This window comes from Crocodylus siamensis, chromosome 3 (assembly GCF_052110815.1).
Source record: "Crocodylus siamensis isolate JL-2025a chromosome 3, ASM5211081v1, whole genome shotgun sequence".
Taxonomy (NCBI): domain Eukaryota; kingdom Metazoa; phylum Chordata; order Crocodylia; family Crocodylidae; genus Crocodylus; species Crocodylus siamensis.
Window position 1 is genome coordinate 13,999,195 of NC_143397.1, and position 15,963 is coordinate 14,015,157.

The 15,963-nt window shown below is 45.7% G+C and overlaps 2 protein-coding genes and 4 non-coding genes across 8 annotated transcripts; all 6 read right to left on the reverse strand.

The window, feature by feature from the left end:
• Positions 1-676: 676 nt before the first annotated feature.
• C3H18orf32 (chromosome 3 C18orf32 homolog) lies at positions 677-5,792 on the reverse strand. Of its 2 annotated transcripts, none has more exons than XM_090037774.1 (3): positions 5,712-5,792; positions 3,780-4,021; positions 677-1,594 (listed from the first exon to the last, which is right to left on the reverse strand). In XM_090037774.1, the coding sequence occupies exons 2-3, from the start codon at positions 3,993-3,995 to the stop codon at positions 1,520-1,522; spliced, it is 291 nt and encodes a 96-aa protein (XP_089893900.1). In that variant the 5' UTR covers positions 3,996-4,021; positions 5,712-5,792; the 3' UTR covers positions 677-1,519. The 2 variants fall into 2 exon arrangements, with proteins under 2 accessions (XP_089893900.1, XP_089893901.1); XM_090037775.1 differs by lacking the exon at positions 5,712-5,792 and adding an exon at positions 5,393-5,675.
• A 2,694-nt stretch (positions 5,793-8,486) lies between these two features.
• RPL17 (ribosomal protein L17) lies at positions 8,487-14,258 on the reverse strand. 2 transcript variants are annotated; one of them, XM_090037776.1, is made up of 7 exons: positions 14,204-14,258; positions 13,727-13,779; positions 13,200-13,240; positions 11,948-12,082; positions 10,482-10,580; positions 9,633-9,824; positions 8,487-8,577 (listed from the first exon to the last, which is right to left on the reverse strand). In XM_090037776.1, the coding sequence occupies exons 2-7, from the start codon at positions 13,764-13,766 to the stop codon at positions 8,530-8,532; spliced, it is 555 nt and encodes a 184-aa protein (XP_089893902.1). In that variant the 5' UTR covers positions 13,767-13,779; positions 14,204-14,258; the 3' UTR covers positions 8,487-8,529. The 2 variants fall into 2 exon arrangements, with proteins under 2 accessions (XP_089893902.1, XP_089893904.1); XM_090037778.1 differs by lacking the exon at positions 14,204-14,258 and adding an exon at positions 14,079-14,117.
• On the reverse strand, positions 9,443-9,504 carry LOC149868003 (small nucleolar RNA SNORD58). Its single transcript, XR_016441527.1, has one exon. It is a non-coding gene; the product is annotated as a small nucleolar RNA SNORD58 (small nucleolar RNA).
• Positions 10,056-10,122, reverse strand: LOC149868004 (small nucleolar RNA SNORD58). Its single transcript, XR_016441526.1, has one exon. It is a non-coding gene; the product is annotated as a small nucleolar RNA SNORD58 (small nucleolar RNA).
• LOC149868005 (small nucleolar RNA SNORD58) lies at positions 10,652-10,719 on the reverse strand. Its single transcript, XR_016441525.1, has one exon. It is a non-coding gene; the product is annotated as a small nucleolar RNA SNORD58 (small nucleolar RNA).
• On the reverse strand, positions 13,034-13,098 carry LOC149868006 (small nucleolar RNA SNORD58). Its single transcript, XR_016441524.1, has one exon. It is a non-coding gene; the product is annotated as a small nucleolar RNA SNORD58 (small nucleolar RNA).
• Positions 14,259-15,963: the final 1,705 nt, after the last annotated feature.

Here is a 15,963-nt window from a genome sequence, read left to right on the forward strand (position 1 = left end):
GTTGAGAAGACTAACAAGAATTAATAGCAGTGTATTTTCCCCCATGTGTTAACACAAAGTTCTTTAGACCAGATTATTTTAAAAGGAATCTCATGGTTTCAGTATCCCAAGAGACAGCTTACATCACATAGTAATATGTTTAGTGGAGGGAACAATAATACTAACTGGCTTTTCCTGTGATTCATTTGTTCTATCACTCCTAGTTACAGTCCATGAACTACCTAAAATAGCTCTAAAACCTTGTGAAGGATACAAGCACTAGACAGGCAGGAATTATAACTGCAGACAACTTATTTCAAGCAAGCCACAGGTATTAAATGACCCCCGGATGGAGAGACTTGGTCTATACATTGTAGTTCTCTGAACATTCTCTAGTAATGCACTGTTCAAACTGGGGTTTTTTGTTACCACTATACTATATAAATATATTGAAAACCTTATCTACCATTCCCTACTGAGCAAAAAGAAGCATCCAGTTCCGCAGGTAGATTTGCAGAGCAGAAGACAAAAGGAGGGTTTCTTCCCAAATCTGACAACAAGCCAAGACAGAAAAAATGTTTTAAGTTGTTCCTCATGCTTGATACTCTGTCTACATGCCTCAGCTGTTTCCCATTCTGAAACTACATGTATTAAAAAAAGAACAGAAACTAGAAATACTCTTATGAGAAACAAACCGGCATTTTGAAAACATTTTATTTCAATGTATATGTTAACAAGCAGGTTAAACTGATTTAATCTGGAATAATTTAAAATTTTACATGGAATGGTACAATTTTGAACTGTTGCAGCTGACACAGGAAGTAATAGTCCTTTCATGCCATGTCCTGCCATTCCTCTTTAGAACAGAAGTATGCAATCTCTCAATGCTGAATAGTTAAAGGGCAGAATCAGGACCTTTTTTCTGCTTGTAGTAAAGCTAAGAAAGCCTGCATACACCACACTTCCTCTAGCTCCTTGGTGATTTTCCAAAAAACCTACCTGTATCCATAATTCATAAATCTTTAGTGAAGGCAGGGAGTCCTTTAGTTCCTAAAGTGAAGAGCTAGAACACCTCCTCAGAGATAAGTTCCAAACTATAGCAGATACAATCCAACATTTAAAGCCAATACAGAATAAAACAATAAGATCAAACTGAATGCAAGATTCAGGAGGTTGTGTAAAATGATGGATTCTAGATATATTCCAAGGCAACTATGTATATATCTGATATCTACAGTGCAAAGCCGCATTTATTCATTTAAAAAAATAATTTCACCTAGAATCTAGCTGTCACCTGAAGTGCACACATGGGAAGAATTTCAGTGGGAAAAATGCAGTAAGGAATAAATATTTTTAAAAATTTCTCAAACATTTTAAATAGGAACCTGTTAAATACTCCTTTTAGTAGCAGAGGACACTTCTGTACTACTCATCTCTCTTCCATTTAGATCAAAGTGCAAAAAAAAAACCAAAACAAAACAAAAAAAATCTCCAAGAGCAGTATCACCAGTTCATATTGTATAGGAAGGAGTAAAATCCTTTAATCGGTCTTCTTGTCAAAAACCTCTGCTGGTCCCTTTGCAGTGACTCCATTTGCAACACCATTGCTTTCAAACTGAAAATAAAAATACAAGACAGGAGATAAATCTTTCAATCATGAGATTAAAGACAAAAATCAAATTTAGAATGCAATTTTAGTTGGGGAGAAACTTATTCAGAGAGCCTCAGAACATCTGCCGTTATTCAAAAGAAGTTTGCACTGGTAGCTACTGAAGTCAAAAGCAATTCTTTAAAAGGTAACACAGTAAAATGGAAAAGAGTATAGAAAAACATACATAAATTTCTTTGGCTAGCATAGTGTGATACTGATGAGAATGATAACCATGAAAACAGCTGAATTGCACTGACATTCTTATTCATTACCACCAGCAGAACCAGATAAGGTAATTTCATTTTATCCTGTTCTGCTTCATGCATTAGAGCAGGTGTGTCAAACATGGCCCTCATCCAGCCCACAGAGCTATCACTCAGCCCACTGAGTTTACCCTGTCCCTGGCTGGGATGGAGGAACTTTCCTATGGAAGCAGCCAAGTGCTCATGCAACAGCCATGGTGCTGGAGCCACCAGCAGCACTGCAGAAACAAGCCTGGCATTACAGCTTGTTTCTGTGGCGGCAGCCAAGCACCCACAATACCCATGCTGCTGGGGCTCCAGTGCCCACCTGGCTGCCAAGCACCCGAGTGAAAGCAGCAGCACTGGAGCCCCATCAGCACTGTGGGAAGAAGCCAGGCACAGCAGCTGATTCCCAGAGTTGCAGCCAATTGCCTAAAATGATGGGCTCCTTCCCACCCCATCTGGATCAGCTGCAGTGGGCACCATGTACACTGGATCTAGCACGTGCAGGTCTGTGCGCGCAATCTGGCCTGCAGGTAAGGCCAGATGAATTTGACACCCCTGTATGAGATGGTCATCTAAGATCTCACTCTTCCACTAATAGAATCTTCAGCATATAGAAGTGGAACAGAAGTCACATCTCTGGAAGATGTTTGTTTCCTTCCCAAAAATCATAGAGCTCAGACAGGGGAAATTTACTTTTTCAATTTGCGAAATCTGTACCTGGTTAAGCATTTATGACCTTTTCTTTCATATATAAATTTAACTCCCAAAACCCGCCACACCTCTGGCTGTAGACAGAAGTGACAATTTTCACCTGATCTGGCTACAGGAAGCAGTTTATAGCTGTGACCAAACACAAATAACAGGCTGCAGAGAGCTTCAAAAAAGGTGAAAATCTGACCCTTCATTGCATGAGGTATCAGATGAAGATGTTTCAAAATATAGCGTCTTCTCTGACTTGGCCATGGAGATCCCAGACTGGTGCTGTTTTTAGAATGGGATGTCGGGGAAAGGGAGGAGAAAATTCAGTCTGGGGGTTTTCAGCCCCTCCTGGAGGGTGGGGCAGGTGTATTGAAGCCCCCCACCCCCCCACCCTGAGGTGGGAGTGAGGGCTCCAATTAATCCACCCCACCCTTCAGCACCGGCTGGGGAGCCCCAGGAATGAGCTCCCTCTGTTGCTTTTCCCCACTCCCATTCAGAAAACAGTGAGCACTGGCAGATAGCCATGGCCATGGAATTTCCATGCTATGGAAATCTGGCTGCAGGCTCCCAGCCCACTGCTAGATTCCCCCCCTAGCTGGAACCAACAGCGAACTTCTGTTTGGTCTTGGTGAACGCTGTAACTCAGAGCGCTTTGCACAAACTGTTCTGAGTTACGGCTAGGAGCTGCACTTCTGTCTGCACCCTTTGTGACTATCAGTTTGGATTATCACAGCAAGCTCTAGTGGGGGCTTCCTTGTTTAGCTATAACTAAGGACCTACCGAATTCCTGGCAGAAGTGGTATGAACTGTGGCTCCTTTAATTTTGCAAGTTCCCCCTGTCCTGCCTGGCTGATTGGTGGAGGGATCCCACTTGTGGCTCACTCCTATTCAGCAGAGAGGCAAAAACTGCAGTTTTAATATGGCACTGTTTTTGCCTTCTGCTGCTGATTGGCCCCAGACAGCCCTGCTGTTTGCAGCTGATGGGCAGGGAGGCAAAAAGGCACCATGTTTAAAACCAAGATTTTATCTTCCCTACTGATCAGGAGGGAGTGATGGGGTCCTCCACTAATCAGGCAGGGGGAGGGGAGGAAGAGGTGAGGTGAGTGTGGGAAAACATGCAAATTAAAGGAGCTGCTGTGCACTCTACTTCTGCTGTAAATTTGGTATGTCCCTAGCTATGACCCTCTTCTAACATAACTTACCTTATAAGGCCCAGAATCATCCTTCCGGTCTCTTTTTGTAGCTGCAGTTGCAGTACTGTCACCATGACCTTGTTTTGTGGCCAATGTATCCTGTGCCGCTCTCCTGGGCCATATGCGCTTAATGAAAGGTGAAATGATAGGGTAGATATATGGCTCAAGAAACTTCTTGTAGACCCAGAGAAGAACTGGAATGACGATGCAAGGAATGCACACCATGGCTCTTCTTGATCTGACAATAGAAGCTGTTGATACAAGAGAAAAAGTTTAGGATGATGGAAAATGGTATACAATATGAATCTATGAATAGAATAAGCAAGTGAAGTTTGAGCAGTAGAAAGAGAAATTTGTTTGTTTGTTATTTTTAATAAATAGCTTAACATGGTTGACAGAGAAAAGCTATACTAAAGCTTCAAGGAACTCAGTCCCGCCATTCAGTTACAAGGGGGCTTCTGTCACAGCAAACAAGGCTTCCTTCATTTTGCTGAAAGCCCCAGGTTGGTATTCCTGATGCTTCAACAACCTTTTCATGCTAAAGCTTGTTGTTTTGCTCTGTAACTGCAAAGCTGAAACTGAGTGATAAGTTCTCTCTGGAAAAAGAAATACTTGCTGAATGTAAGGCCTTTTAGTGGCGGCCTGAAAGGGAAACAAGGAAAAGCCTTCTCAGTCAACTTTGTACAGCACAAAAATGCCCAAAGGGCACAGTATTTCATTTGGATTCCTCCTTTAACCACGATTAAAAGCTTAAAAAGTTTCTTGTAACCAATTTAAGCCAGATTACGGCGCTAGGTGCCAGCAAATCTTGCTGACGTCAAATGAAGCTGGGAGGGCTCAGCACCTCCGACGCCGAGGCTGACAGCGTCCCCAACTGAGCAACAGAGAACTCAGGCGTCCCCAAGTCAGATGTCTAAAACCAGGATAACATCTCCCATACAGCAGAACTTCCCCAATACACAACCCAGGAGCACTGTTACCTGGGTTTTAATGTCTTAAAATATTTTAAGGTCATAAAATTTTTAGCAAAGACATGGCAGGGGCAAGGGGCCCTGCTCTATTGCACCTGCTTACCTGACAGCTGCCTCTGTCTGGGGTTAAAGTTATGACTGATTTCACCTATGACCTAGTATTAAGCCCTGCCACTGACTGGGTCAGACCACAGGTCCCTCTTCACCCATGCTCCTGTGTCGCACCAGCAGCAGCTGAACCACAGAGCTGTTGCCATGGGTGTGTATCCGGCGTGTTTTACCGACACCTCCCTCTTAAGCCGACAGGGCGAGACCCCAGCATACGCTAGAGCCTCCAGCCGAGGTGCTGGCTGCACTTCTCACACTAGAGGATGGGCTGGTGATTCAGGCAGACCTTGACAGGCTCACAAGATGGGCAGATCAAAACCCAATGACATTCAACATGGTGAAACGCCTGAGGTGTGGGGCTCTTCAGCCTGGAGAAGTGAAGGCTCAGGGGGACTTGGTGGCAGTCTATAAGTACATCAGGGGTGTGCATCAGGAACTGGAAGAACGTCTGTACACCATGGCACCCCAAGGGAAAACAAGGTCTAATGGTCACGAACTGCTAGAAGACCGTTTTATACTGGACACAAGGAAAAACTTCTTTACCATCTGAGTCTTCAGAGTCTGGAATAGACTCCCCCTAGAAGTGGTGCAAGCACCTTCTCTGGATATCTTTAAGAAACGCTTTGATGCTTATCTTGCCGGGGTGATCTGACCCCCACTGACTTCCTGCTCCGTGGGGGGGGCGGCTGGACCGGATGATATCGGAGGTCCCTTCCAGCCCTAATGTCCATGGGATCTACAGGGCCTGAGGCCTATCGTGTCTAAACACCACCCGCCCACGACCGCCACCCCCGGCTCAGGCTGGGCTGGCCGCGGAGAAGGCCATAACCGCCCAGCCCGAGCCCCCGACGCGCCCTCTCACCTCAGCCACCGATACCCGCTCCCACCGGAAGCCACCTCTTCACGTCCGGGTCAGAGGGCGCAGCCTGGGCACCAATGGAAAAGCGAGGCCCGGGGTCACGTGGGGCGGGGATGCCCCCCTCTCCGCCGCCAGAGGCCATGACGCCAGAGACTTCAGAGGCGGGGGCTGGTGCGGGACTTCCGGGGTGGCTCCCGGCCCGGCCGCACACACCACGTGCCGCGTATGAGACATTGAGAGCGGCCACAAGCGCGCAGCGATGCGATCACACCATGAGAGGAACGACACCGCTGTCAAGAGCCCGGCTGCTGCAGGCAGCGCTCACATCGGTGGAAAGTTTCTGCCCAGCTTGCGTTTGGGGAGCACGCTGAAGACGGAGGGTAGCTTTAGGGGTGGAATTGGACAGGACTTCGCCCCTTCTTCCTCCCCCTGGCAAAACACGGCAGGGCCTGGCACTTGGTTTCCTTGGTGGCTGAGAGATTGAGGCAGGGGGCCAGAAGGACCTAGATCTGACCCTGTACCTGGCAGCTCTTCTGTTGTGTGAGAACCCGCACGCCCGAGAGGAGGCTGTCTGAGCCCCTGCGCAGGCCGGAGAAGACCCCTGTGCAGGATCTGCATGCCCATAGCACCGAAGCCATAGATGCTCATTTGGTGAGCAACACTTAACCTGTGTTTTCTTGCAAAACCATGACAAGCTCAGGCAATGTTAAAATGCTGTTTAAACGCACAGCACTATCTGCACAAAGAGCAACTGCTCAGCTGTTTCTAGAAATCGTCATCTGTTCTGCGCTTTGGCCAGCATTTATCAAAGACAAAAAGATGTGCTACTGCAGTGAGACACTCACATCACCATTGCTGCGCAAGGGGTACTGATATTCTAAAGCACAAAAGAAATTAACTGTTCAACATCCCAGACCAGCTGATTCTCATAGACATTATTTGCCCATCATCAGTTAACATTGATGTTAATCAGTAAGGAGAAGCTGAAAGAGCTAGGTCTACTTAGTCCACAGAATGATTGAGAATGATTAGCAGCCTTCAACTACCTGCAGGGGGTTTCAAGGGGATGGAGCTAGACTGTTCTCAGTGGTGGCAGATGCCAAAACAAGGAGCAATGGGCTCAAGTTGCAGCAAGGGAAGTTTAGGTTAGATACTAGGAAAAAGTTTCTCACCAGGAGGATAGTAAAACACTGCAACAGGTTACCCAGAGAGGTGGTGCAATCTCCATCCTTGGAAGTTGTTCATACCCAGCTAGACAAAGCTTTGGCTGGGATGATCCATTTCAGAATGGTCCTGGCTTTGAGCAGAGGGCTGGATCAGCATTTCTCAACCTATGGGTTGTGACCCAAAAGTAAGTCACAAGAATATATGAAAGGGTCATGAACAAACTTTAAAAATAGATTCCTTTTAAAGGAGAAAGATGGGGAAAACTGGCTGCTTCCCCCCTCCCCACCCCCTGGCCTCACACAGTGGTGGGGCAGGGGCCTAGGGGCAGGGAGATAGGTCAGGAATGAGGGCCACTGGGTCTGGACTGGGCATTGGCCTTTACAAACAAATGGGTCCCAGTACAAAAAAAACCCAGAACCACTGGATTAGATGACCTCCTGAGGTCTCGTTCAACCCCTACTTTCTGTGATTCAGTAACTAAACATGAATAAATGGAATGTTGTCATCACTTTTCAACACTCAACATTTCTCTAAATTAAACATACCGAAGTGCAAAGAAAAAAAAATTGACCAACTGAATTTACTGAAACTTTCTGATGTCTTACCCTTACCATGAATTTCAAGGCTTTAAATCAGAACTTTAGTTAGAAATAATCTAAAGTGGTTGCAGTCTGTTAAACTGTTTGTGACAAGGATGTTAGAGGAAGGAACATGCTTTAGGAATCCGCAGTGGGAGGTTGGCAACCTACAGCCCATGGAGCCATTTCAGCCCATGGAGCCCTCGGACCTGAGGCTGTTCGTTCAGCAACATTCAAGGGAGTAACAAAATTCAGTAGCGTGGGGGGTGGGGGAGTGGTGTCTTAGGTGGCAGTTGCTCTCCCCATGCCTCTAGAAAAAAGTAACTTGGTCCTAATGCCCACCTGCTACTCTAACTGGGTGATGCTTTAAAGCAGGAATGCCTGATGCTTTAAATCAGGAATGGGGACCCTCTGGGCCACCAGTTGGCTGGGGACTCCATTTCCCAGCTGCCCCTGCCTGCATGGCTTGTGCTGGCCTTCACGGAGACCTCAGCCTCACAGCAGCAAAGCAGTGAAGGGGGCTACTCTGGAGCTGCTGGGAACATGGGCAGCTTGCTCCGGAGCTGCCCTGTGGCCTGCACACTCTGGGCAGGAGTACACATGCAGGGGATCATGGCTTTGCCTCGGCTCCAGACAGGTTGTCATTGCTGCAAGCTGAAGCAGAGCCATGATCCCCTGCATGCGTGCCCCTGCCCAGACTGTGCTTGCTACAGATCACGGCTCCAGAGCAAGCTGGATTCCAGGCAGGTCCAGAGCAGCCCCCTGTGCTGCTCTGCTGCTGGTGAGACTGAGGTCTCCATGAAGATTGGCGCAAGTCATGCCAGCAGGGGCGGCTGGGAAATGGAGTCCTCCAGCTGATCAGATCTGGCGTATGGGCCGGATGTTCCCCATCCCTGCTTTAAATGTTGTAGACCACTGCCCAATAGCGTAATAAAACCTTTGAAAAGAATAAACTGTTAGGCATGTTAAATGTTAAAAAATAAGCAAGCAAAACTCTTAAAGAATTAATTTTAAAAAATACATGCACACACAATCAGACTTTTTCTTTTTATTTATGTACATCTGTTGAATCAGATTTACTCCCGAGCCATAAGCTTCTGCTTCTTCAGCTTCTTCTGGGATATCTGAAAAAAGGAAAGTATTAGTGAAAGTCTACACAGAACAGAGAGATAATGCCAAGTGATTCTCACAGCATTTGCTCAAAGTCACTTTTCTTTTGGGGAAGGAGGGAGGATTACTACCACTGACAAGTTCCTACCGGTGATCCCGAATATGGAAAATTCTCTATTACCTCCAAGAAACTTCAAGGCATACCTGCACTGCAAAGCTTATCATCCCAGATGGCAGTCCATTCAAGTGTGTCATGCTTACTACGTATGCATTATCCACCTGAAGTGGAAGCAATGTAGCCCATTTCTGCAGTGGACTGTGAAATTTGCCTACCCATAGTCCTGTGCAAATGCACCCACACTGCTTCTGGTTCAGCAGGACAGAGCAATCTGCCAAGTATGCAGTGCAGATATGCACACCTTCAGTAATTTTCATAGCTGCCCTACTGAGAAAGCATAGCTGAATTTTGACTAGTTTCAGAATCTGGTGTTGCACTGTGTGGCTTCAAGCACTTACAAAGGAATTAGTCTCACCTGTAAAATTTGCAACATAAGCATGAAATATCAGAAGTCCTACTAGAAATCAGATGGTTACTTAAATTGAAATTACTCAATCCACTAAGTTTCTACTTTTCATTAAGTTTCTCAGGGCTCGTCTACACTTGAAAATCCTTTCAGAGTAAGGGAAACTGGGAGAGCAATATACAACTATTCCTGAACAACTCCATGTGTGGACATCTTTCCACAAACTCAGTGTGTGTACACATTAAGTTATTTAGAAACATTCCTTGCCTGAAACCAGAAACTGGGAAACAAGCTGAAACCATCTTTTCACTAGTTTTCAAGACGGCTCTTCCATACCCTGCACAAAAGTATTAAGGCCGCTCAGCAGGTATTTTGCTTTCATGATTATTCCAAAGGTATCCTAAGATGACCCAGCAACCACATTATTTGAAAAACAATTTAAAAAAATCTCAGATTTTTTAAACACACTGACAAGAGTTCTGACCAAATTTAGAGTCAAATCTGAAATTAAGTTGCCAAGAGTTTCACTACTAAATATTTCTAACCTTTTTCTTTTGTGCAACTTCCTCTTCTGGTTTAGGTACAATCTGCTCTTTCTCAGTGAGGATCATCTCAATGTGACAGGGGGAACTCATGTAGGGGTTGATCCGACCATGGGCCCTGTAGGTACGTCTACGCATTTTAGGGGCCTTGTTCACCTGGATGTGCTCGATTACCAAAGAATCCACATCAAGGCCCTGAAAGAAACACAAAACAAATATGTAATTAATTCACTCAAGGTCTGTTTTTGTCTATAAACCAAACAGCTTTGTACCAACCAAAAGGAGACAAACACTAAAAACTAGTATGTGGAAACAAAAACTCAAAATTAAATATCAAATACCATTACACTTTATCTAGCCAAAAAAAGGCTTAGTAAGACTTTGAGCATTTTTCTAAAAGGTACAATCTAAAATTTTAAAATACTGATGGCTCAGAAAAAACAGTTTGTTTCATGGTTATTCCAAAGGTGTCCTAAGATAGTCATCACTGCCATCAAAAGTAACTACAATTCAGTACTAAAAATATTTTAAACTAAGCTACAAATTAGTAAGAGTATATCCTTTATTCTGTAAGTTTCAAAACCCTTCTCTGCCACACACTGTAAGCATGCAAATTGCTAATTTAGTGCATAAACTGTAAGTTGTAAGCCTTATGTTTTGTTCCCAAAGATTGTACAATTTGTGCAGCAGACAATGACAAATCAAAACCACAAATCCAGACCAGAGTGCTGCAAGCTCTCCCTCTATATAAAGTAAACAATGTCACCTTTGGTTTTTAGTTCCCAATTTGGGACTACTGGTATCCCAAGATATTGAACTGGCTCTACTGGTCGATTTGTATTCTTTGCTTACTTTAAGCTCAGCATTACTCTCAGCGTTCTTGAGCATGTGCAGTAAGAACTCAGCGCTTTTTTTAGGCCAGCGCCCCTGTGTCCAGCCCCACTGCTTGGCCTGCAAGATTAAAATTCAGATTAGTTGTAGTTTTACTTAAAACAAAAGCAATTGTTCATCTTTTAACAAAGGTTGCTCAGAACTCGAAAGTTCTTTTCATGGTTAATCCAAAGGTGTCCTAAGAAAGTCATCACAGCAACCACAACTGACCATTCTAATTTTACATAAAATCCTGCCTGAATTCACTTTTAACTAATACACCAAAATCACTAAAGTTCATTTAAAACGTACCTTCTGCACAGTTCAAGTGATCAAAGAAGTCAGCAATGACTACTGGTGCCCTAGACTGTGCAAGCAAAAGCTGCCATATGTTAAATCATGTTGTAGCTTACATTTTTAAGATAGGAATGAGCTTAATCTGTGGACAGCAGTAACATTAAATAATCTTAAAAAACAAAGGACTTGCTATTTGGGAGCAGCATTACCTACTCTGATTTACAGTTAAGTCTGCCTGCTTCTTCACCAGAATAAGTGAACTAAACCTCTGTAACTGCACCTGAACAAAACAGGTTTAAAGTTATATAGCTCTTTAGCTCCACTTAAACCAGTACAGAAGTAAACAAACTTAACAGCTATAGTCGAACAGCTTGTACTGTTACAATTTAGTACTGGTGTAATGTTTCTGCCCACATGCTCACACTTACTTTTCACTTAGAATTCAATGCAGCGATTTCTCTTTTCACCATAGCTGAATACCCAAAATACAATCAAGTCTTCATCTTCTACATCAATGGGAGCCAACCTTTTTGGCAGGCATACCACAAATTAGCCCCACACCCTCCCTGACTCCACACTCTGACCTCCTTCCCTTGCTCTCTCATGGGTGGGCAAAATGGTGGATCCAGCCAGTGGCCAGAATCCATTTCCCAGCAGCCCCTGCCTACACAGCTATCATGACTCTATGGTTCCCAGGTCTCCATGGAGACTGGTCAGGAGCTGTATGGGCAGGACAGCCAGCTGGGGAGGTACCCCCTGGGGCCAGGATCCTGCAGTTGTGACACCACAGGGTAGGACCTGGGCAGAGGCACAATCTGCTCCCTGTGGAGTTTCAGCCATTGCAGGAATGTTGGGCTAGAGTACCTGGGCAGTAGGGCTGGGACCAGTGGCAGTAAGCAGGAACTGCCGCCGCCACAGGGGCTGCCGGGAAATGGAGTCTGCCGCAGCCTCGATCCAGCCCGTGCGAAAGACACTGCCCACCCCTGCTCTATCTGCTGGTTTTTTTTCTGCTCCCTGCCATATCAGCCACCCTGCTGCTTGTCCACTCCCCAGTCTGCTCTGTGCCACAGAGCTTGCTTATGCCACTGTGGCACACGTGTGTTCTAGATAATTTTTTGTTCAAAAGCAAACTTTCAAATTTCAAACCTCACCTGGGCACATCTACCAACTCCACCATTGTACCGACGGAAAGGAACACACTGCTTCTTTAGGGTCACATCCTTCAAGTACTTGGTGGCTTTCCGGATATGCATGCCCTTGATAGCTTGGGCAGTTTCCCGAGTGTTCTGACAAAGAAAGCATAGTACATTAATGAATGTTTCTCCAAAAGCTCTTCCCTACTGACAAATTAAAGTATGCATTTACCTGAACACATGCAAGTCTCTCCTATCTGTACCCCTAATTTCTCCATAAAAATAAAACAATGTCTTCCTTCTTTCCCAGTTTATAAAAGAAAGGAGCTGATTAATCCCATCTTACTACTCCTATGTTAATTATTGCGGAAACAGTTTAAAAGAAGCCAAGTCAGGGAGATTAATTTTGGGTTTTTAGTGCAGTTTTGGTAAAGTTTTAATGAAATTTAGTAAAGTTTAGTGACTCATTCTCTTCTCTCTGCAGAGAATTCCTTAATTCTGATCTGTCTCACGAAAATTACATTCTCTCAACTTGAGAGTCTCCATGTCCATCCCAATTAGAAGTTTTGTGATTCCACTATGACCGTGCTCTCGTTTTATCTCAGAGGCAGGAATTTTCAAAAAGTTAAGTTCAAGTCCACTAATCATTTGAATATACTTGCTAAAGCATTAAACACTAATATTAAAGACAGCTTTTGGTGATGTTAAATACAACAGATAAAGAACATTCAGGTAGTTCGGACTCATAACATTTTTCATTGACTACTTCAGAAGGACGTGACCAGAAACAAAAATGTTCATGATAAAAAAAAGTGATTCCTACAGCTGAATCAAACGTGATAAATAGAAAAATAAGGGAACAAGGAAAAAAGCCATACTGATCTCAAATTTGTATCAGAATACAAGTAGAGAAAGATAAATTCACATTGTCAAACTTTGGAAAATAAATTCAAGAATTAAATTTCTATTTCTGCCTGTAAAATGGTGTAACAGTACCCAAGTCCCAAATTTGTGTGTCACACAACAATTATGACAAACCAATTAAAGCTCCTAGATTTTTCCAAGTGGCACAAGAAAAAAAAATGGGACTGATGGGAGAAATGGGCTGCTCAGAATTCAGCTATTTTCATGATGAATCCAAAGGTGTCCTAAGAAAGTCATCACTGCAGCCCCAGAGCTTTTCTTCAGCCAGGAAGGACTCACCCTCCACATTTCACTGTAGTCGTTAGTCCATTTGCTTTCAGAAAACTGCCAAACATGCTGCACATACCTTAAAGTGGACCCGGAGGTTGGAGCCCCTGGACTTGCAGGCTGTGGAGACAAAAGGTGAATGGTTGGAATGTGAGCTGCACTTAAGTCAGTCTACTGGTGCTGAATCACAGAAAGTGAGGGTTGGAAGTGACCTCAGGAGGTTGCATCCTACACCCCCTGCTCAGAGCAACCCCAATTTGATCATCCCAGCCAAAACTTTGTCAAGTTGGGCCTTAAAAACCTCCAAGGATGGAGCTTCCATCACCTCTCTGGTAACCTGGTTCAAGTGTTTTACTACCCTCCTAGTAAGAAATGTTTTCCTAATATCCAACTTAAGCTTCCCTTGATGCAACGTCAGGCCGTTACTCCTCATTCTGTTTACATCCAGTGCTTCACCACTCTAAGCGAAACAGCTTTTTGTCACGTCCAACCTAAGCTCCCCCTGCTGCAATTCCTGAGCATCCCTCCTCGCCCGTCATCCGCCCCCCCTGGAAAACAGCCTTGCCCCACTCTGTGCCCCCCTTCGCAGCCCCACCACACACTCACACTTGGTGGGGTTCTCCGGATCCAGGGAGTAGCGCACCATCGTCAGAGCTTAGCTGTGGAAACACAAAGAGCTTCAGTTAGCTTCAGGCACCATCGCGCCCGTACCCAGCAGCTGCCTCCCTCCCTGAAATCTCGTTTTCCTGGCAGGATGTGCATGACCCAGCTCCTAAACCCTTGTCCAGAGCAGCCCAATAGGCAACTCACCCTCCCCTTTAAGAGCAGGTGTATGGGCTCTGCCGACCTGCTGGGGCCGGGAGCGCGGCACATCCGGGTCCCTCGGACTTCTCCCCCTCCCCCCCAGGGCGCACAGGCCTTGCTCCCCGGCGCCCCCGAGCTCGGGGAGCGGCAATACCGGTGCGGGCAGCACCCCGTGGCCGCACCCTCGCCGCTGCCCCGCGCGCCCCCCAGGCGCCGCCGCAGGATGGCGCCTCAGCGCGGCGGATTGTACCGTGCCCGACACCGCCACTGCCCACCCACCTCGGCGCTGCGCTAGGGAAGAGGAAGAGCAAGGCATGCCGGGAGACTTGCCGAGCGCTCGCCGTCTCGCGAGAGGGCCGGGGGGAGCGAGATTTCAGCAAGGGAGCACCGTCAAGAGCCAGGCTGGGCGAGCGGCGGAAAGGAGCCAAGGGGCCGTGTCTCAAGTGCCGGATTCGTGCGGCGCGACAAGCTTCGCTCCAGGCGGGGCTCAGGCTGTTCAGCAGGGTTGAGCTGGACTCCCCCGAGCTGACCCGGGCGGCCGCCCCAAATTGAAGACGAACCCTTTTCCTTTTTCTGAGAAAAATGCAAAAACCAGAACTCTTGGTTCAGAAATGATGCCTTTTATTAGACCGATAGGAATTGCAATTTCAAGTATTATAATAATAATTATTATTATTTGCAATTTCTGTTGGTCTAATAAAAGGTATCGTCTCTGAACCAAGAGGAATAGAGGTTTGTAGTCAGTGGCTCCCATGCCTGGAAAGTGTATTAATGTGATGATTAACATCATTGGGATAATTAACATCATCCATGTCAAGGACTGAATTACTGGAGGGTCTCTGAAATCAGCCCTGCACCCCACCCCTGCTGGGGAAAGCAGTGACAGAGGGGCAGTCAGGGGGAGTCCTTGCCTCTTGCCTTTCCACACCTTGGTCTCTGCCAGCTGCCCCCCCCCCAGTATTGCCAACTCTCATGATTTTGGGTGCTGTTCTTAAAAGTCTTCGGGAATGTGAAAAACTTCGCTCTTTTATCTATATTTATATGTATATAGATTGATAAAAGAAAGAGCGAAGTTTTTCACATTCCCAAACCATAGACTTTAAGAACAACACCAAAAACTATGACAGTTGGCAACACTGCATCCATCACTGGTCCCTGCCCCCACACAGCTGCCTGCCTCTCTCCATGCCTGCAGCACCTGGCATCCACCCTCCCCATGCTGCCCGCTCCTTAGGCCTGGCCACCCTTGCTTCCAGCCACTTCTGCTCCTGCCTGTCTTCCCCTCCCACCATTTCCTTCTCCCACAGCCTCATCTCCCCCCACCCCATCACTTATCTTCCAGCTGTGGCCCTATTCCAGCCTGGGCCAAGAGCACATAACTGCCCTAGCCCAGCCTGGTAAAAGCAGCAGCTCTGGTCAGGACTCCAGAGCTCCTGCCTCAACAACTACTTCTGGGCTGGGAAAGATGCATGTTCTCTGTCAGCAAAGATTCTTAAGTTTCAATAGTGCAATAATTTTTTATATATTCAGTGGTTCTTGGGAGCACTCAATAAGCAAGCTCAAGCACGGTCAATGCTCTCAATTTTATGAGGGTCAGTTTTTTTTCCAGCTGTTTATCCACCCAGAAGTGAAAAAAGAATCTGAAAGTCTTGTAAGGAGATCAGCAGAGACCCCTATGCTTGAAGAAGGGTGACTGTGCCCAAAAGCTTGCTAAGAACTTTTTTTCAACTACTCAGTTGGTCTAATAAAAGATATCACATCTACTCAAAGAACCTTACCTGCCTATGTCCTTAGATCAACATGGCTACAACCAGAAACCTAGTAAGGAGATCAGGCTTGCCAGTGGGTTGACCATAGGCCCCCACATTTGCACAACAAATTCTACACTGGCCAATGTTATGGCACATCCTATTTCAAAGGAATGTCCTAGTGCATGCGGATGTTAGTGCAATTTGAATGTTAAAGTTGCTCATTATTGGCAGATTCCTGCTTTGAACCTACCTGTAGACATCATTAGATGCACACAGTGATACTTATAT